Source organism: Chamaea fasciata, unplaced genomic scaffold (assembly GCF_029207755.1).
Source record: "Chamaea fasciata isolate MVZ Bird 193981 ecotype frontalis unplaced genomic scaffold, bChaFas1.0.hap1 SCAF_5, whole genome shotgun sequence".
NCBI lineage: Eukaryota > Metazoa > Chordata > Aves > Passeriformes > Sylviidae > Chamaea > Chamaea fasciata.
In genome coordinates this window covers 50,586,230-50,609,146 of record NW_027094090.1, presented here as the reverse complement: position 1 = coordinate 50,609,146, position 22,917 = coordinate 50,586,230, and the positions used below count along the sequence as shown (strand labels likewise).

The 22,917-nt window shown below is 37.0% G+C and overlaps 1 protein-coding gene across 5 annotated transcripts in view; it reads right to left on the bottom strand.

The window, feature by feature from the left end:
• The window catches only part of CCDC91 (coiled-coil domain containing 91), a 121,030-nt gene that overhangs the window by 68,315 nt on the left and 29,798 nt on the right, over positions 1-22,917 (bottom strand). For 4 of the 5 annotated variants that reach the window (XM_066183631.1, XM_066183634.1, XM_066183633.1 and 1 more), the window contains 3 exons: positions 18,783-18,940; positions 15,490-15,657; positions 13,351-13,455 (listed from right to left, as the gene is read on the bottom strand). In XM_066183631.1, the coding sequence (XP_066039728.1) occupies positions 13,351-13,455; positions 15,490-15,657; positions 18,783-18,940 (431 nt within the window). Of the gene's footprint in view, positions 1-13,350; positions 13,456-15,489; positions 15,658-17,392; positions 17,481-18,782; positions 18,941-22,917 lie in introns of those variants that run through there. The other variant, XM_066183635.1, reaches the window with a different exon arrangement.

The following is a 22,917-nucleotide window of genomic DNA, read 5'->3' as shown; positions in this document are numbered from 1 at the left end:
TCTGATTTGTAAATAAATTTTAGAACACTAAAAGCATTCCAAAGCAGACGTACTATATGAAAACTAACTGATCAACAGCTATTTTCCCATCAATGTACAAGCAAAGCATCATCAACAAAAATGGTTGCCATGCTCATTCCAGGCTACAAATGCATTTTTGTTTGCTGGTTTCCTGAAGGCAAGGGAGGACGAGCAAGTTGAACAAAACTCAGAGAATTCACTGGACAACCAGAGACACAAGTATCCATCTTTGCATCAAGTTGCTGTATTTGTTTCATTAAAAAACTAACAAGAATTTAGATCAGAAAATAAAATAACCAGTAACCATCCTGGGAAACTGAGCATCCAATCCAAGAGTTTGGGATAAAGTAAATACCAAGAAAAACAGACACTGAAGAAGATGACAATACAGCCTTTCAAATTCTTTCTTAGCTGAAGATCTGCATGAAAAACTTCTCTTAACCTTCTTGTTTCAGATAAAAGAGGGGTATGAAATAAAATCAAACACTTGTCAGTTAGACCATAATGTCCAGACCAGAATGTAAACATCATCTGCAACCGAAGTCCCAACATTTTCCTCCATCAGAGAACTGCTATCAAGCTGTAAACTTCAAAATAAACTTGTTGGTTCTTTGTTTTACTTCCTGAAAAAGTCAAAAATAGCATGAAGGGGGAAAAAAAATCTAAAGAGACAGAAGTTACACCTCTACCAGAGAAAACAAAGAAGTATATAAAGAAAACATGAGAACTAACTAGGGCTCATTTATTTTAAGATACTGCTATGGATTTTGAAAGAAAGGGATTTTTGCCTAACCTCAGAAAAATTCCAGCTGAAAGGAAACATCTCCCACAGTCCAGAAAAAGGTCTCCAAATCACAGATACACAGATTTTATAAGGAGTCCTTCTCACGTCCTGTGTATCTTAGGAACTAGTAATGCAGCTCTACATTCTGAACTCTATTTTGCTTCCTGTAAAACCTCACACTGAACATGGATAGGTTTCATAGTACAAGCTCCTATTCTAACATGGCAGATATGGTGAAAACCGCCAAAAATGTTATATTCCATACAACAATTATTTAGATTTACAGTAACTGATATTTTCACTAGTATACAATTTCAAATACTGCATTAATCAGATTTTTGGTTCAGGCATTCCTGACCCTGCCCTTAAGTGGCAATGAGGTAGGCCAGATTGGAGTAAAATATTCCAAATCCTTCAGCCTGGGGAATATCCCCTGGATTGGAATTATAACTTTAGTGACTGGGAGTAGACTATTTATTTTTCTCAGTTTATGACCAAAGTATTAAATCACAAAATCACACAATCATTCAGGTTGGAAGGAACCTCTGGAGGTCATCTAGCTTAACCTCCAGCTGAAAGCAAGATCAACACTGAATTTAAACCAGATTGTTCAGATCCTTATCCAGTGAGATCTTGAAAAACTCTGAAGATGGGGATTTCACAACCTCGCTAGCTAAGACATCCCAATGCTTATCTTCACCATAAAATACCTTTTTCCTTATAACAAGTTACAACTTCCCATGTTTCTGTCTATCACCATTTCCTGCAACACACCTCTGCAGAACCTGCCTGGCTCCATTTTTCTGACAACTTTTGTGGGTATTGGCCTCTGCTACAATGCTTCCTCTAAGCCTTCTCTTCTCCAGACTATCAATGTACACTGCAATCCTCTCATTCAAAATCTGGGAGCTTCATCGCAGAAGGCAATCAGGGTGGTCAGGTATCATATGTCTTTTGGTAAATCCATGTTGGCCATTTCCAATCACCTCGTTCAGATTTGATTCACCTTGTGCCCAGAAACGGTTGCCATGATTTTCCCAAAGACCAAGAGTCTGGTGTGCCTGGATCCATCCATCCATCCATCATCCTTCTTGTCTCTTTCCAATAATCAGTGGCTTCCCCCCGTCTCTGAGTTACGCAGAACACTCATAGCAACATCCAACTCTCTCATCACTCCTGAGCTCTGTGGCCTGGAGTTGCTCATTTTTAGAAACGACACCTCTTCTCTCCCATTCCTTTTTGCTGAGCTGGTGAAGCTCTGGCTCTGCTTGCTTCCCAGACACCGTGCATTTGTATGTGCACATTTGGCATGGGTGCTCAGAATCCAGCCAATTGTTGTGCTGGTTGATGCGTGAGAGCCTGCTTTGGGTTATTTCTTTCACCACCTCCCACCTCTGAGGTGACTAAACCCCCACTTCTTACAAATAGATGTTAAACTCACATGTGGGAGGAGAAAGAAAGTCTTGCTTTGCTCTTTTACAAGCAACACATAAGATGGACAAATCAAAATGACAGTATTTAATTCCCAAGAATATGTTAAAGAACTTGGGCTTGATTAGCAAAGACAATGACAACATCCTGACAACATCAAATTGCCTGACATCAATGCAGTTCCAATTCTACAGTATTTTCAACAAACAAACAACATCCCGACCTCCCCACAAAACCCCCTTATACTTTGGAGCCTAGATATATAAACCTGGGCATCTAAAGAGCAATCCCAGGTGTAAACTACAACATACATGTATTAATTTCTCTATTTTAGTTACCGTGAAACACTGATTGTACTGAACTAACAGCAAAACTAGATACGCCAGAGGAGAAAAATTATGTTTGAGGATGTGGGAAAAGTGGAAAATCTAACCAATCTCTTAAAAAAAAAAAAAAAAAAGATAAATCTTCCTCAAAGCAAAGCAGTCTCACTAAAATCACAAAAACCAAAGTCAAAATCTTTTATTTTTTTTTCTAAGCCAGAAAACATCAGATGTAACATTCAGTAAGAGTCAGCAATGATTGATGCCACTTTAAGTTACTAAGAAGTAACTAAAAGTTATGTTGGGTTTTAATTTTTTTATTGTTGTTGGTGGTGTTTTTTTTGTTTGTTTGGTTGGCTTTTTGTTTGGGGTTTTTTTAAATTAAACTGTGATTTCAACAACACAGACCTATTAAATTTTAAAAATTACAGATCATTAAGCTATGTCAACTAATCTATTTTTAAAATGTATTACTAATGACCACAAAAAACATATGGATTTAACAGAAAATTATTCAGAATTCTAAAGTTACAGTGAAAATAACAAAAATAGACATATACCTGTGCTTTTCAAAATGTAGTCTGCACAGTAATACAACTCAAGATTCTTGACACTTTTATACACTCCATTTACTTCTGCATCTTGATGATATTAACACTAAACAAAATTGAAAGAAATATTCTGATAAAAGCATAAATATGAGGCAGGGACTGACTTTCCCATTACTGTAACTGACACTCGTTCACTCTCCATACAATTTCCTTGTTGCCTTCACATTGTTTCTAGAACACCCCTCACTTTCTTCCACCCCTCACTCTGTCTTTCCCTCCATTGACATTAAAACCATGATTCTCGTATTTGAATTTTTTATTTTGAACAACAGTGATTCCACAGCTCCCTCTTTAATCTATTCAATATGCTGCAGTTAAAAACAAAAAGGCAATCTCCTCCTCTCCCTTCCAAAAAAACCCCAAAACCAAAAAACCCCACCAAATAACCCACAGCAGCCAAAACCTTTCATCCCCAGTAAGAACCCTTTTGTTGCTGAAAGTGTGAGAGGGAGAAGCAGAGGGATTCCAATTTGGACACAAATATTCTTTCCTCTAACTCTACAAACCCAGACCATACAAATACTGCCCCTTTTGAAGTCCCTCAGTTCCTTTCTCCCAGCCAGCTGGCAAGGAGACAAAAACAAGCTCACTCTTCCTTTGTTGTATGTGAGAAATTAAAATGTAAATACATTTTTAAAGGCTGTAGCATTAGGACTGAATTTGACAGAAAGCTTGAGCTGTGTTTTAGCTTGGTCTGAAACTTCTCGGTATTTTACACTACGTCAGACCTCCCACAAATTGGCTTACCCAGATGAGAAAAATCATGATTAAGACACGTTCTTGTTCTGAGCAGCTCCCCTCTTCAGAGGGGCACAAACACTGCTTACAGTAAGGCTCTTGGCTAAAAGTGTTTGCAAAAAGGGAAAGCAAATCCTGCTGGAATATACCCTTCTCAACTGGATGTATGCAGATTTATTAAGCATATGTAAAGGTATTTAAAGGACTGGAGGCCACATTTAAAAATGTAAAGTAGTGCAGCACCAGTCAAAAAATACAAAATATCATAAAAATGAATAAAAATTTTACTCTTCCTTAATAAATACTGCTGAGTTTCTGTTGTGCAGTGGAAGACTTATCAGCTATGTCAGTGATTGGTCCAGGATAAGATAATTTAATTGGTGGTGACAGAAGGGGACTGTGTTGAAAGTTAATAAAATATTGTCACAGGAGTTGCAACACGCCTCAAAGAGCTGCTATTTTTATTTAACAGATAATCATCTCTCAAAAGAATGTGAAAGTAAAGACAAACAAATCTGATGTAAGCAAGAGGGCAAGTGCCACTAGACCCCCATTCTAATGAAAATATGCACAACATGAGATGTCTTTAGACTATTCCTGTAGTCTTTGTTAGCTAAAATATCCCCTTTCTTCCTGCATGGGAGAAGTCCTCCTGCATGGGAGATGTCCACTGCATTTTTGGCTGAATTCCTTAAAGCCCTGAATAAATTTTCCTCAGTTGACCACTGCCACCACATTTATAGAAAATATCAGTATAGGATATCTAGGACTAATCAATCTTAAAACAACACCACTGAATATGTTAAAGTGACACAGAGTTGAGATGCGTCTTTACAAGCAGCAAGTCCAAGTCCCAGGGACTCAGGGAACTCCTCACCAGCCCAACTGAACGCAGCTGTTTTCCCAGTGGGGATTCTGTGCATGTAATGGAACTCCATAGGGGCAAAGATGTAATCACACTCCGTATGAAACCCTGGAATTGCCCCCTCTACTAACCTTTCTCAGTTTGTTTGTTGTTTGTTTTTTTTCCCTTTGTTTTATTTACTCTTTTAAACAAAGTATTTTACAGAAGTATTTCACGAAGTATTTTCACAAAAGCAGGTATCACACACTGTCTGGAAATAGGTTTTGCTCAAAAAGATGGAAATGGATCTCCTTTTCTGCTTATCACTAACAAGAAGGCTCTTCAAGCATAAAAAGTACCTTTCCAGTTATAAAGTTTGAATATGAGGGAGCTTCAGAACATTTTCCATTCTTTACTGCTTATGAGCTCAAACTGTGTTTTCCTTCCGAGCTTCCCTGAAGTTATCAAGACTTATTGCAGATTCCCTGCCCAGCAGGTCAATGGAAATTCACTTTTCAATGACACATTCACTTCTTATTTATCTCTAAAGTCAGACAAAGTCAGCCCTTTGAAAACCTAGCACAAAAACTTTACTTTCTCCCTACATAAAGAGAAGTACATTAAGCACACACTTACTGGCAGAAATTATTCTTAAAATTAAAGAAATATTAAAATAACTGAAGAAATTCAGAATTTCTCTCAGTCCTTTATTGCAACACCTTAGGTTATTTTTTAAGCATTATTCAGACCTATTATTTCATTTTGTCATTATGGTATTCATTTCTGGAAATTAATGTTGATCATTCTAACCAATTATTTGCCTGAGAATGCTTTAATTTGTAATGCATATCCAAAACCAAAACACTCCATGTGTTTATCAATACATTCAAGTAATTGGTTTATTTTTAAGGAATTGAATAGAACTGGGAAAATCTGTTTTATCTCAATTTCCTCCAAGTTTAAGAACAGATGTTCCAGTTTTCATTAATATCACCTTTCTTTCAGTGACAAAACTTTCACCAAGAATAGTAGAAAAGTTCTCAGTAGTTTAAGTACATGATTATTTTAAATGTCACACGCTCTTCTGGACCTTTTAAGCCTTTAATGAGGAAAAAACCTTATACAAGTCTCAGCAGCAAAATGTATTTATTTAAGAGCAGAAACAGTAAAGTAACTTTATCTCTGGAACTGCTTTCTCAATATCAGGAGTTATACTGAAGTGACCTGTTACACACCTTCGCAGTAGTTTAAAATATTAGTTATTTGTTGACACTTTGCCTACATATTAGCATTTTGGCAGTTCACTCAAATAAAAAAAAGAAGTAAAGGCATAATTAATAAGGTAGTTACCAAGGTTACTGAGAAGGGGTGAAAAAATTCAACTTTGATATGTAAATCACAAGAGTTTCTTGGCTATGTAATAACTTCCAGGGTGTGAATTAGTTAAGATTAGAATACATTTATACAAATAAATTTGCTTAATCCTTGGAAAATTATACATTTTAGCTGGGTTTAGAAATACAAGTAAACTGTGTTTCAACACCAAGTGTACACAATTTATAAATAATATTTAATACAGATTGAAAAAGTAAATGTAAAGGTGTAGCAGGTTGATTAAGCAGTAAAAGTTTCAGTGATGCATTAAGCTGCACTCTGCAGTCATTCATAGTTCATTAATGAATTATAAACTAAATAAGATGATTTAACAGGTAGAGGGCAATGAAGGGACAATCTTTCAAATCTCTCCCCAAAACTTCATCCTGATATTTGCTGTGCATCTTACGCCTCCAAGTGTATAAACAGGAAGTACAAATTCTTTTTAAAGTATTGACTAATTTTGGCTAACATTGGCTAAGTTTTAATATTTTGGTGGTGAGTAATGCTCAGGTACTCACAATAATTACCCTGTCTCAGATGCCTTACACTGAACACAAACAGGACTGGAGTGGACCCAGGGACACGGAGATGCTTTGGCACCGTTCCCCATTTTTTTAAGGTGGTGCATGCCAAGTAGCTGGTAACTGTCCTACAAGTATTGCAACATTTCCCTTTAACTGTTAAATCATCTCGTCTGGTTCACAGTTCATTAATAAACTATGAATAGCTGCAGATAGCTGAAAACTTTATTGCTCATTAACCTGCTACACCTTTAAACTAACTTTTTCAATCTCTATTAAATATTATTTATGTAACAGATAACTGGTCTGAAGCATTGTCGTAGCAATACAGTTACCTAAGTTCCTTTCTACACAGGTTTCTTTTCAGATAAATGTTGCACATTTTCATTATCCCCTTAAAAATCCAACAAGATACTACTCCTACAAAAGCTAGAAAAACCTGGATGTGAAAATCTTGTTGAGACAAGACTGGTGGTAAAGAAGTCCAAGCAATCAGATGCTAAATATATCTGGGCATTTCACAACCTTCTTAAGTAGAATTTTCATATTAAGCAGGAAAAAGTAAAAGATCAATCCCTCTCAATGCACTCACTGTGAATGTGCAAACGAAGACGTGCAGTAGGTGTGACCAACTTGTAACACACTGAACACAAATCAGTAAATGCACTCAAATAAATCCAGGATGCACTGGCATAAAACAGATCAGGACATGTAAAAAGCAGTCAGGACACAAAACTTGGTTAAAAAACCCCTGTTTTGCTAGTACCTCCTTGCACACTAAGAAAATGAAGGTTATTTTAGCACGATTTTTTGAATATTTTGAAAATCAGGGAGGAGAAGGAGGCACATAAGTGTAAAAAAATAAATGCTTCGCATGCCCTATGACTGTAACTGAGTATCAGATTATAAGGCAAGTCAGACATCTCAAAGCTGTTAAATAACAGCACAACAGCATAAGAGAGGTATATTTTTAAAACAAAATTAGAATGCTTAGTCTTACATCCACTCTTCTAATTAATAATTCCGAAAAAAGACAACAAAACAATTTATAAAAGAATTGAAGTTTAAAAGGAAAACATAAGGCAAAAGAGCAGAATCTTTCCATAATACAAATAAAAAGTTATTTTTCCTCATGGATGGAAATATAATTTAGAGGAAAGAAGACATCAAAACTGAGGGGGGGGCAAGGGTAGGAGGGAAAGAGGCCAAATGTAAATAGCTCTGAAATTATTAACAAATAAAGACTTTGAATAAAAATGAGTGTCTGAAAGAAGAGTACAGAGAGTAACATTAAAAAAAAAATAAAGGTGAATAAATAAACGTGAGGTATCTGGCCCTCACTTGAAAAAGAGGTGGGCAAAGGATTGTTGCCATATCCATAAATACCTTTAGCAGTTCAGCAAAAAGATACACTGCTATCTGTTAAAGTGTCTTTTCTGAAATTCCCCCTTTTTCCATATGCCATAATTTTAAACCCTGCTGTGACCCGTGAAATTTCCTGGAATCTCATTTATAAATTTGTTTGCAGGTACAGTACATAAACTTTTTTTTCACACCTATTTTTTTTTTTGTTATTAACATTCTGTCTCCTCTATGTCTGCACCTAAAACCAACCTAAATATTTTCTTAGAAGATGGTGTTTAACAGGATGTAAGTCATATATTAGTTTTGTAAGAAAACATACATTTTCTAGTACTCCAGCCATAAAAACCACCTACCTCCAAGACCTGTTTCCAACCTCCTGCAAAACACCTTTTCCAGGATCATAAATGCACTCTCCTGGAAGGAAAGACCGGCAGGCGATGACAGGGTGTCGCCTTGTGTGTGAGGGAGGAGCTGGAATGTGTGGAGCTCTGTTTTGGGGTAGGGGATCAGGGAAGGATTTGGGGGGCAGGACACTTAGCAGGCAGTCCAGCAAAGCAGGAATTTCTGTGCCAGACACTCTCCAGAGGGATGAGGCAGGTGAGACCTTCTCAAGAGAACAGGAGGGAGCCTCATGTGACTCCTCACGAGGAACATTTCTAACCCCAGAATCTGCCACTGGGACAATGCAGTGATCTAGGAGATTCCTGGGGCACATGAATAACACCCCCTGCAACACAGGCAGCTGAGGAGCAATCCATGAGGCAGTCTGTTGGACCTGAGCCTTAAAAACATGGAAGGACTCTCTGAGGATGTGAAGATCTGCCCTGACTGCAGCGACCATGAGAGGGTGAGTTCAGAAGAAGAAAACCAAGGACCACAACATTGGACAGGAGGGACAAGGCTTTGACCTCTTTGGGGTCTGCCTGGGACAGGGGACACAACCCTAGAGAGAAGGCTCCAAAAGAGCTGGTTCCTGCTCAGGAATTATCTCCTCCAAACTCAAGAATGGTCCATAGGGACATGCAGGAAGTCAAGCACAGGCAGCAGGAGGCCTGCATGGATGATCACTAAACTCTGACATAAAAGGGGAAGTGGAAGCACTAACTTCAAAAACAAGGAGACAGACACAACCAAATATGCATGCTGATTTTATATGAATTTGTGTAATATATGGGTCTCATATATAAAAACTTCCAAAACAACAGGCAATATTAATCAAAGTAAAAATAAAGTCATCCCTCAGAGACAAGAAGGAACAAACTGGCCCAAAATCTCAGGTTTACCATTTCCTATCTTCATAGAACTGCATTTAAAGACTTTTCCTCATAATTCGAAGCTGTATAATTTAAATGTGACATTTGTACAGGTATTCAAATGAAAAATTCCCCAAAACATAAACAGGCATGGAAATACATAAATGAAACAACATCTAACACCAGCAAGGACTGAATTTAGGTTATTGTTACCTTTAATCCCAATTAAGTATTACTGCATGTCCTAGTGAACTTCTTTTGATGACTCTGTACTGTTCTGTGAATGTTTTTCTCAGGATAATCTTCCTCTCCTGCCTTTCTGAAACACCACTCAAACAAGGAGCCTATCTGACCCACTTTCTTACACACAAAAATGTTACGTATAGTGAAGTCACACTTCCAACCAATTCATTTCCAATCACGATTCTTTGCAATAACAGTAATACTGCTACATAAAATATACATACATAAGTCCCTTTTAAAATATTTTTTAAAAGATATTCCCTAAAGAAAAGTGGAACATAAACACTGGTTTCCAAACGAAAAAAAAAAAATTGTTGGTGTTTTCATAACAACTACAGCTTTGTTAAGTTGGAAGAGCAAAAGTCTGCTGTCAAAAGACAAAAAAGAAATTTATTTCAAAAATGATCACACCACAGAAACTATATTGTTCTTTAGAAAAACAGCCTGCTTAACTTCCAGAAACGGATGATAATCGGAAAAAATGTGTATAACCACAAATAGAATTTTCCAGTGGAAATGCAGCACTTCTTCAAATAGGACTGTGTGGTAAATCAAACAAATAGCAGAGAAAAATATGATCCAGTTCTTAGTGAATCACCAAAATCAGTTGTCTGTAGATAGACCAAACATCAGGGGTCTTATCAGCTAAACCATCTGTCCAAAGAATTAAGTTCCTGCTCAGAGCAGTTGAAACCAGGCCCTACTTTTCCTTCTCAAATTAAGTGTTCCCTCACTGATTTGCAAACAGGAGAATATCACCTGCTGAACAGGAATGTTAATTTTGCTATTGATGGTTTTCATTGTAGTACAAATTGGAGTTTGGTAGTTTTAAAATGCAGCCTTTGCCTATTTCTACGACATACTGCAATGTGGCTGCAGTAAAATTGTAGATTTCTAGGATTAAGTGACCACTAAATCTGCATTATCTTCAAAACCTTGTATGAGTTACTAATCTCAAATGACTTAAAAATATGTAGCAACTCACACCTAAGGAAGACCTGGAGTGTTAAAAGTTGAGATGAATATATATACTCTGATCAAAAAAAGTGGAAAAATATAAAACTGACATACCAACCAAGAAAACATAAAAATCAGATACATTTTCACCTGTTTCTCTCCTGTCTAAACTAAGCAAGGAATTATAAGGCTAAGATTGCAACTTTATGGTTGCAACACTGCACACAAGTCAAACCCCCTAAATTTACACTTCCCACAGCAATTTTAACTCAGTTCCAACTTGCAAGTAAAGAAGTTAGAAATATACTATTTTATTCTGCCTTTTAAATAGCACAAACACTAAAGCAGGAATGCGGGAATCATAACTCTAATTTTATTAGCTTATATGAATTCAAGATCTTAAAGAGACCACTGCATTAAATATCCAAACAATTCTATAATACTAGTTAATAGCAATTTGTTTATTCTGTTTATGAAACCACTGCTGCCCCTTTACTGTCTCTGGTTGCTGCAGTTACATATGGGAATAATGTTAAGAATGTGAAAATACTACAAGGTCTATTCAATCTTGATTTTTTTAAAGCTAATCCTATTTAGATGAAACACAGAACTTTTTACCTTTTGGTTTTACACAGTGATAAATGTGGCAACACTCTATTGTCATCCATTGGTTAAATTTAACACTGTACCAAAGACTTGGAATTCCACCTCCCATACTTAGGAATAGTGATTATCACTACCCTTCAATTCTTCAATTTTCATAACTACCAAATTCAGTTTAAGGCTTTTTTCACACCTATGATGAAGAAAGTTTGTGACCAGCCCAGTACAAAACTTGCTTCAATAGAATGGTAACCCAGCTCAGAGAAATATTTTTATGTTCCTACCTTGCCTTTCCAATTTATGTTTTTCTATATCAAAAAACCTAAAGCATATGTCATTGATGCAATTTGGTGAGAACAAAACTGTGGTAACATAACTGTCACCCTTGACTGAGGCAGAAACCAAAAGGAAAAGATGTGAAAAAAAATAGATTACTGACTTAGTTGACCAAGATCAGTGAAATCTTCTCCCAGAACTAAGGAAAGAACCTTCTCCAAAAAAGAAAAGGGCTTTATCTAAATATCACCTTGTTAAAGGTTGGCTTCACCTTGACTGGCTTTGTTATATCTAGAGTGGCTTTTGAGAATTCCCTGTCACAAGTGCCTTAAGCCAGTTAATTAGTAAATATAAAGGTGTATGAAACAGTGCATGTTCATGTAAAAGGCAGTTAGAAAAGTCTCCTGAGGCACTGGTTTTAGACTTTTTACTCAAACATTAACAGAGCAATTTCATTTAAAAGGAATTAACGCACACCTACAGCTTTGGATGCTGGCATCGCTTCCATTGGAAACCTCATCCTGAGAGTTCCCAAAGCTGTGCCAGAGGCATCACTGCAGTCTACTTTAAAGCTTTTCAGGTCAACAGCACTAATAACCAGCTGCTTCTACTGTAAAAGGCAGAGCCAGTGGGATAGACATCTGTCCTCGGGAGCTGCCAGCTCCACTCAGTGTGTGGCCACAGGTGGTGACCCTCGTGGTACAGGAGCCAGAGGAGAAAGACAAAAGAAACTAAAAGCTGTAGTAACAGAAGGCATCCACAATTCAAGTCTCATGAAAGTAACTTTAACAGGCAGCTCTTAGAAGCATGACTCACTCTCCTTCTGTGGTTTGATTCTGGCTGTATCCTGAAGACAACAAGAGGAAGCACATGAGCACTTCTACAAAGTAAGTTAAAGGTTATGACCCTTTTATTGCCATTTTTGAAAATGTCAGTACCTAACTCAAGACCCTTTTATTGCCATTTTTGAAAACTGCAGTACCTAACTCAATGAGTTATGATACAGACTGATAGTTTCAAACCTCAGTAGCATTTTCACTATTCAAATTCACAGTGCTCTTCAAGCAGAAGTAAGTATTAACATGAAATCCACCCATTCTATTGTTTAGGATAACCAATAATTTTAAGCACTATGGTACTCCATAAATCATGAGGGTTTTAAGTTAAACTTCCTTTTATATCAAGGTTAATCAAACATTTCCTTCATTGAGTAAAGTGTTACACACAAAAAAAAAGAAAAAACCCCCCAGTATTAGATAATTATATTACTGTAAATTCCAGAATGTACTGCTGTCAGGAACTCAAATTATTACAGCAACCCTTTAAGTACAAATGGGAAAAAAAAGCAATAGCTATTAAAGATCATCCACAGCAGCAAAAAAAATTAAGTGAAGCTGAATTACAGACACAAATTTCTGAAATGCCGCAAGATGCATAGCTTGCTTTGCTCTAACACTGCAAGATGACTGAAAACTTCAATGAAAATTTTGTCTGGGATGTAAAACTTTACACATGTAGTTTAAGGAAGGTGTTAACCTTCACAATGGAAACAACTGTAATTCCGTTGTCTATCATCTAATTACATTTTACAGATATTTATTATGCAGCATGAATTATTCCATATTGAAGTTGGGTAAGACAGCACAGACATTTGGCCATAGCACTCTAGAACATGCTACGTCATGCTCTTAAACACAACTACTGAGCAAAGCGGTTTTCTTTCCATCTGTTTTATGAAATAGATCCCAAAAAGGAAGAGTGAGTTACAAAATGTAGTTACATTTTGTAATGAGTTACAAAAATGTAGTTAGGCAAGTGGGAAATTAAACTTACATTCCTGCTAATCTAAAAAATTAGACTCTGATCTAAAAACCTTAGAAATTTTTTAAATTCAAAAGGATTTGCAGCAGGCCCACAGATGCCTAAAAGAATATTTGTTGGACATAAAGATGTTCTATACAAAACCTTCCTGAAAAACAAGGAAAATACAAGGAAGAGATTACCTGGAGTGTCTTGTAATGATCTTGATGTGGAAACACTTTTTCTTTTCTTTCCTTCAAGAAATCCATTTCTAGCACACTATGTTTTTCCAGCAAATATTCCAATTCCTATAAAGTTTGTAAAAGAAAACACATGAAATTACAAACGCTTGTGAATTGTAAAAATACAGATTCATTCAACCATTCAAACTTATTTAATTTCTGATAACTGTGATATTTTCTGTCTTAATTATCACAAAGATAAAGGGTTGTGCAAGAAAAATCTGGCTGCAGTCTTTAAATTGAGACAGTATTTTCAAGTGTAAGGCATCTAAAACCCCAAGGTATGTCCGATGTATAAGAATGACCTATGTGAAATGGCCAAGGTGCCCTTAATAACATCCTCTAACTTCTCCTGAACCCTGAAGGGTTCAGGCAGCTGGACCTGTTGTTACAACTGGAACTATTCTCTTCTATTGTATTCCAATTATTTTTGTATTTTTAATATCTTACTCTGCTTTTCTGCATTTAAAAAGCAGCATACTAAATGTACTGTCAGCAAATGCTTTCACTGAAAAGGCAAGAATCCTATGACATTTATGCATGTATACAGTGATCCCTTTCTACATCTCCAAAATTAATAAAATCTGAAAATATTCTGGGATCTTGCAGAGAGCCACTCTAGAAACCCGCCCAACATGAACTAATAGAGAGGAAGGAGAATAACACCACTGACAGTAAACTTCAAAATTATTTGCTGTACAAGGAGCTAAAGATTTTTATTTTTCCTTAATGCAGCCATAGATACTGTACATAAGCTGCTGGCACCCTTTCAGTTGCTCAAGAGCAACTAACTATTTCTTCAAGCCATTCAGGAAGCCAGTATAGAAACAAATGACCTGCCAGGTCACTGCGCAGCTATTCAAACAAAGGCATGACTGAGAGGGTCATGAAGAGGACAAAAAGAGCAGGTCTGCTTAGCTCAAGCCTGCTTTTGGACAAAAGAGTCAAAACAGTTTGAGAAGACTCCACTGGTGAGATAGAAACAGACTGTGGAACGCCCATGCAAAGCCTCTCCCTCAAGCTGCCTCCTCTTCCAGCCTGTATTCCTGCTTCCCTTCCAACCTTTCCTTCAGACACTTATTAAAACCACCCCACTGTAGACTTCCTCATCCTTGGCTCCAGTTATTCACCCTCATTTTCATTTCCAACAAGCCGTTTGCTCCTTCCCCAGCACAACTTGAGGCCTCCCAAGAAACAGCATTAAGAATAACAGAAATTAACCTCACTCTCCCATGCCTCAGTGACCTTTTGCTAACTCAGATATGTAACTACAGGCACAGCCCTGCTTGGTGCTCTTATTGTATTCTGGTCAGAAGGAATATGAAGAATTTAGCTACTAGAACTCCCACCCCACAAAAAAATCATAATAAAGCTCATGCTGATAAAGCTTGTATCTTTTTTTTCATCAGTTAGGCTAAAGAAGTATTTTTTCCTGACACTTCAGAAAAATTCAGCCTAAAACAGACACCAGATAATTTAAAAAAAAAAAAAAATTCAGCTAAATCAAGTGGTGTGCCCAGTTCTGGCCAGTCTCTGGAGAGCATCCAGAAAAGGACAGTAGAGATGGAGAAGGGTTTGGAGCACAAATCTGATGAGAAAAGGCTGAGGGAGCAGTGGGGGCTCAGCCTGGAAAACACAGGTTCAAAGGGACCTTATCTCTTGTAGCCAGTTGGGGGTTGGGTTCTGCTCCCAGAGAAAAAGGGACAGGACAAGAGGAAATGGCCTCAAGCTGTGCCAGGGGAGGTTCAGGACATCAGGAGGAATTTCTTCTTGGAAATGGGAAGTCAGGCACTGGCAGGGGTTGCCTAGGGAGGTTTGCAGTCCCTATCCCTGGAGGTGTCCAAGGAATGCCTGGATGTGGCACCCAGTCTTCTGTGCTGGTGACAAGGTGGGGACCACTCACAGGTTGAACTCGATGGTCTTTGAAGTCTTTTCCAACCTTTATGATTCTGTGATTCTAAATTTGGCTAGTTTCTCTGGAATTTGGCTAATTTCCATGAAAAAATTAATTTCAAATGATTTTTAAACCTCTTCAAGCTCCACCTATATCTAATTCCTAAATAAATGCCAAATGTTTTCATTCAAAAAGACTATTCATACCTTTTTGATTTTTAGTTTTTCTTCTTCAGCACTGCAAAGCTTGATTTCGAGGTTTGCAACAGCTTGTTGAAAGCAGCTCTTTGGTTCATTTGTTCTCTTTGTCTCAACATCAGCTAAAGTCTTGTCTTCAATTACATTTGAAGAGGCAACTGGAATATCTGCTTGAGTCTAATTCATAGGAGAAAAGTGGAACTGAATCATCTCTCTCAATGCATCAGGGAAACAAACTCTCCTTGGATTAGTCATTCTATGTTTTCACCCAGTGCATACTGCAAACAGTGGTCACAGAAAGGGAATACAGAGGGTTTGAGCTAAAATAAATCTCTCATCCTTAGGCTAGACTAACAGAATAAAAGTAATGCAGACATCTTTACAACATTTAGTTACTGCTATATCAGTAAACTGTAGAAGAACAGAAAACAGGTGTAACACTGAAGATAAGCCCACACTTTCAGAAAAGAACACAAATAAATTAGGTGATGCTTAGAACATTTTGTGGTGTAACTGACAAAAAGCTCAAAATAAAAGTCAAAGCTTTATTTCTCCCCTCTTAAAAAAAAATAAAGGAGGGGGCAAACAATTGTCCATTTTGCAGCAGAAGAACTCAAAGGAAAAAGCTGGAAAATTAATTCAGCTGCCACTTTTTCAACAATCTGAAAGCCAAGAACACTTAAGATTTGGGTGGTGAAAGGAACATCTCAGTGTCCTTATTAAAGAGAGGTCTGACTGATCTGACCTAATCCACCCCCAGGACCTTTTATTCCAAACAAACACTCAGATAATGCATTGACTTTCCAATAAATATCTCTCAAAGGATTCAAATAAAGTAACAAAACTAGCTGAGATCTTGACTGTACATGAATATATAAGATACAGCAGACAATACAGACAGAAAGAAAACAGCAGTTTGTGCTCTGAATTCTCCTGTAAGAAGCAAAGAGAAGCCATATGTGCCACTTCCAGTTCTGAGTACTACTCAAGATCAGAGTCTGGCATCACCAAAAACTGTGAGAATGGAACCTATCATAGTGAAGGATTTTTTAATATGAAACCTCAGGAGGCTCTGGACATAGAATTACAAAAAAAATACAGGTCTCCTAGCATTGCACTCTAACAGGTATAAGAATATTTTATTTTAGTTTTCTGCCCACCATCTTCCTTTAGTATACTCCTTAGTGCAAAGTCATCTCCATTTCAAAATAATGTTAAAGAACTTGCTCTCAACTCCTTTCAGCAGGACTTGCTAATAAAGTCTTTTTCATTTGTACTATTTCCTGCATTACAGAGAATTTATGGAATGATTGGTCTGTCAGTAGCTGAACAGAACAAGAAGAGAAAAACTGAAACATGGACAAGAACTAGAATCTGCACGCACATTTAGTCTGAAGTAAGAAAGTGCATTTCTTATTTTTCTGTAAGATTACCTAACTAAATGACTTTATAGTTTTAAAAAAATACCCCTAAGCCTTAGTGTTCTGGAATAACCCAAGTTCTCTTTCCAGAGAACACAAAAGCTAAAATTGCTGGCCTAGCTCAAATAAGAAAGGTTGAAGGTTATTCACTGTTGGCCAAAATTAAAAAAAGGCAGGATCTGTGGTGGCTGAAGAAAATCACTTTTTGATCATCCTGCCAGTAAAAGAAATTTACTTATCAAAACTTTGTTGAAGAGCCAGATGAAGAGCCTTCAACATAGAAAATTACCCTGGCTGGCATCAGTCAAAAAAAGAAAACAAACACTCCTCCCTCTCAGGATTAAAAAAAAAACAAAAAACAAACAAAACAAAACAAACAGAAAAAAACCCCCAAAAAACAACAAAAAACCCCAAACAAACAAAACCCCCCCCAAAAAAACAGCAAAAGCAAAAACAAACAAACAAACAAAAACAAATAAAAACCCCCATACTTTTGGATTTATAAATTTCTTTGATATCATTTACATCTGGGCACAGCTTTTCTTCACTTTTCATAGGCTTTCCCCAAAACATTAGCCTGGGAAGAAACACAAAATGGTAACTAATTAATTAATTAATTCCCAATTGGTGCCACAGTCTTTCTGGAAGTGCCAACATACAGATGCTCCTCTAAGGAAAAGAATAAGACTCAGTTAAAGTAAACCTGTTTTTTGTGCATGTTGTTTAAACAGCTCTAAAGAAATGCTTTTTAATTATCAGAAAATGAAAATCTGACTTAATCATGAAATTCTGCTTACACCAGGCACAGCCTTAAGACTTGATGAGCCTACCTGAAGAATAAGAAACCAAGGAAGTGCTGAAAACAGGAGGGTTGACAATTAGCCCAAATTGTCAAAAAGCCTCACAGTGAGGCAAGAGCATTTTCTAATTCAAGCATATACTACCCTGCATGCTGAAACAAGGAAGTTTACAATGAATTAACATATTGAAATGGGGGTCACTGCAACTAATGGCAATAAAAAACTCCGAAGGGTAAATGTATTAAAGTCTCAGCTGCAGCAGCTCTTGAGATTCTGATAGAATTCTTGTGATAATCTCAGGGAGAAAGTCTTTTCCCTTCCTTGTTCACTTGGTTGTTTAGTTAAGAACTAAACATTTTCACACCCCAGAAAGAAATAAGGATCAGTTCTCAGCAGCACTGCAGCCACAGGGAGAGATTAAGACCCCACAACTAGGACTCTGTCAGACCACCAAAAAAACCCCCAAAACCCCAAGTTTAAAAGTAATGGGGAAAAAATAAAATAAAACAAAATAAAATGCAACCTCCATAAAATTAATTTGATTCTAATTAAGTAGAGATTAAATGTAAATTCTCTAATCACAGAATGGTTTGGGTTGGAAAGGACCTTCAAGAACATCTCATTCCAACACCCTGGCAGGGACAGAACACCTTCCACTAGACCAGGTCACTCCAAGCCCCATCCTTGAAAATCCTAAAACCTAGTCCTAAAACAACTTGAGAAAACATGTAAGTACAACATACAACTACAGTTTTAATCTTTTCAGCTTTAACAGTAGCGTTTTTTTGAGAGACCTCTCCTGCTGATGTTTCACTCATGTATGCTCAACACCATCAGCATGCCTTTAATATTTCTAACACAGTTCTCTCTCTTGCAGTTCATACCAAAGCAGTAGGGTTTCTCTCAGTTACAGGTTTCATAAATACTTTCAAAATCATTTTACTTCAAAGCCTGCATCACAGAAATCCAAGGACCTTTTGCCCTTAAAAAGCATTTCAACCTAAATGTGTACAGGGAAGATGAGACATTGACATTTAATACATTGAGTTTCTTCACTGAAGCTCAAATATTGTGGGTTTACCTGTACTTCAGGAAGAGCTGGATTTATCACACTCTTGCCTGTTTGAATAGCTGTTGCCACATTATCACTTGATAAAATGAAGGAGTCAGAAGGAACCAGGCAGGAAGAAGGCACAGAGCGCTCCAGGAGAACATCAGTAGATCTATGGACTTCAGGTACTTGAAACAGAAAACACACATAATATGAAGAACAACCCAAAAGTTAGTTCTGTTTCTGGAGTCCATACCTTGTAAAATCTATCACAAGTCTAGTCATACCAATGTATGGTTATATACCTCTTATAATCCGATTGCACTGAAGAGTAATTCCACACAAACTGCCTGTGTTTTTCAGTAGTAAAAACCATAGTAGTTTTCAATGTAAGGAAATTGAAAATGGTAGTCACAATACTTTGAGACTTTTAATTCACACAGAGGTTTTACATGACAACAGCTCTCAAAAGTATCCCTTTTAACTCTGTCACTTTTGATTCACACAGCCCGTCAGCCTCAGCATGATCTTTAATCAGTTTCAGTCAACTGGAAAACTATACTTATAATTTCCCAAGTTTTATACATTTTAAAAGTTAAAAAATCCACAACTGTATTAGAAGCCACATTCAAACAGCTTGCCAAGACGTATGATACAGCAGCTTAATATTTTATAAGAGATAAAAAGACAACAAAGTAAGTAAGTCTCCAGCTAATAAAACTTAACTGGACTGAGAGCTCTTCCATACCAAATTCCAGTTATGCCATAAAAACCCTGAACAGTGGATCAGCATTACCAACCTGGCACAACAGAAAGTCTTGTTTTTAAAAAAGACATAAACTAAACAAACTAAACAAAAAGAAAGAAAAAGAGAAAGTTCTGCCTACATTTTTAATTTAACAGCAAAATCCTGCAAACTCTGACAAGGTCAGCTCCAGGTGTGTCTTTGCAGTGGGCAAAAAAAAAGCACATCCAATTGTTTCAGAAAAAGCAGCTCCCATTATTATTACAACTCTGGCAACATGTAAAAGATACCACTAGCCTGGAGCAAGGCTCAGCCTCCGGAAAAATACTGCAGAAGTACTCAGCACAAACCAGTGTGTACAACTGGCCCCAATGAATTCAAAAGGACACAGTAATCCTTGAATCCAAGCACTCACTCTTTATCTTCTTCAGCTCCCAGTTCTAGGATTCAAGTGTAACATAGAGGAACATGCAAACCTCATTGAACGAAAAGAAAATAGACCATGAGGGAGAAAGGTATCAGTAGGGTAACTGCAATGATCGTAGATTTAGACACGGCCAAAAAAATAGGAAAAAAAATCACAGCTCAGGAGAAGATGGAAACTTGGCTGAAAAGCCTGGAGCAGAGTACTTCAGCAAACAGAACAGAAACCAGTTTAGGTAACTGCATTTTAGTAGTTAACTCTTCTCCAGAACAGGAAAAGGGACTTTTTGGGCTTTCTTTTAGGTACCTTAGGATAAAACTCCCTTCCCATTCCAAATGTCTGCTTTCAAAGGCAGCTTCCTGTAACAATTACCTACTCTGTTAGTTCAAGTGGCAGTGAAGTGACATAGAAGATGATTTTTTTGTATCAAAACAAACACTGAAGTCTCAGCTTTATGCTATCACTTAATGCCCTGAGTCTCAGTTTTAAATCAATTTCCATCTGATGGAAAAATAGCTGAAATAATGTACCAGGCAATTTCTGACCAAGCAAGCAAGTGGTTCTCTTACTAAAACTGTCAACTCACACGGAAAAACTGAGTGTGATCCTTGTGATGAGAGTGCTCAACCTTTGGTGAGGATTACCACAGCACAGGCATAATTCACATATAAATAATTTATCACAAAAGTCAAAACAGCCATGGAGACTGGGCACATATGAGGAATGTAGACTTGCTGAGATTAGAGCTTGAGGCATTCACATATTTTGGGGTGTCCAATCCTAGAGATAAAACTCCATTTTTCAGGTAGTGGAGTTTTACATGCAATCTTCTACAATCAGGTGGAGCTTTCAGTAGTTCTAATTATAGTAATGAATATGAATGAGTATTAATGCTTAGCATCTTGAAGGGGAAAAAAAAACAACAAACAAACAAACAAACCCCCAGAAACAAAATCCCTACTCCTTAAGTTGTAAAAATGAAACCTAGGAAATGAGGAGCAACAACTGGTGAGCACTTCTGAATATTGTGGTGTAAAATTTTCAACTAAACACATGACCTTGCAGAGGACAAGAAAAGGTGGCAACTCTCCAAGGTATCATTCAAACATCTTTTTTTACAAAACCTTCTTTTCACTTTTCAGCAATCCTAAAGATTCATAAATTAGACATTCCTAGAATTACATGTGCTATGTCTGTAATTCAAGCTCTCTTAATTAATTCCTCTTGTGTATATACTGGTGAAATCGCATTTTAGTTCAGCTCAAAATTCACTTATAAAGAGAACCTCTAAATCACTCCTGCTTACCATGTCTTAGTTACCATGATGGAACAGTTTCACAACCCCTGAAACAAAAACATGCCTCTGCTGGAGCTACCTGACCTGCCTCCAACAGGTTAAGTCTGATAGCCCTGATAAATTTCCAAATAAATTTATTGGTCATTGGTCAGAGCCGCAGCACTATAGAGCAAAGAAGCATACGCTCCATTACAGGTATATCGAAAGTTATGCACCAAAAAAGGCTGAAATAAGATGCAGATATAAGTTATTGCCAGAACTGGACTTAAAAAGTATCTATTAATTTCTGAAACCCTGGCTTCCCAATATTAAGAATATCCTGGCATAGGTTTGTATGTAAGAACTGCCAGAACCACGCAGTTTGTTAATATAAGCAGAGATCAGGGACAGCCTGCAATCTTGCTAATGCAAGGAAAATTCTGTGTCTTTATGCTGGTAATGAAGCTCAAGCCATTATTAAAATTCCGTGGGGGATCAGAAATTCTGAAAACAAAACCAAGTGGATGAACATGAACTGTTAAATCAACATCCCATTGAGTCTTATCTTTCATACTGACTTTCAGAATGAAGACATCAAATATCAAATGTTCCACATGGGCAATATTTACTAATTGGATGTTACTTACATCCATCAGTTAAGAAGTGATATGTCAGCAGGGCTCTGAGCAAAAGACCATATAATAATTATCTGACATGTTTTTGTAGAATGTTGCAAACTACTTGCAGCACAGTTCCCCTACATGTAGGCTTCAGCTGTTAAAAATAAAAAACCCAAGAAACAAAATTAAACTCCCTTCCTCAACTCCCCTTGTCTTGATATTACAACACAAGGACATTTTCAATTAGACTGTATACACTGAAAACTCTATCCCTGGACATTTTCAGTTAAAAGTAATATTCAGGTAGAAAGATTGAGTTAAAAACTGGTTTTGTGTCCACAGTGGGAAAAATCATTCTGATCCACTCTCAAGATGATTTCTGGTAACTCACAGCATAAAGCTCTTCCTCACATTTTATTCTTCCAAAGCCAAACTATTCTAGAAGAAAGGTAATTACATCTACTACTCTAAGATTTTAAATCTACAGCCACATGGTCCATACTATCAGAAAGATCGTAAGAAGTCCAAGACCAATTTCAAGGACAAATTTGCACTGAAATCACCATTGAGGCCTTAGAAATGATTTCTGAATTCTGCCTGCACACTGAAAAACATGGCCACAGGCTTCAGTGTTTTGTTTTATAACTTCCAAACATCTGATATGTAGGAAATTCATTAGTAATTCCTCCTCTGGAAAGTTCATCAAATCTTGGGTGTATACAATGGTGTCACCCCCCAAATTTATCACTATCACCTCAATAGCTCTATAATACACTTGAATTTTTCAGCAAGCCTTACTGAGAAATTTCTAGGGTAAGACAAGAACATCTTTCTATATAGATAACATTGGGGAGACAATTCAGTTATTTCTGTTTCTAAAAACATCGACCTACAAGTCAATGCCCAGGAAGCACTTGACCATACTATTAAAACCTTGTCTATGGCAATAAACTAATTTATTCATAGCAATATTTGCATGAAAAAGTCACATAAAGATTTTACAGTAATAAAATATCCAGAATGCAGGAGTTTTCCTCTAATTTTGAAATGCTTAAAATACCTTGATATAACTTACCCTACGACTTCTGTGTCACTTAAAA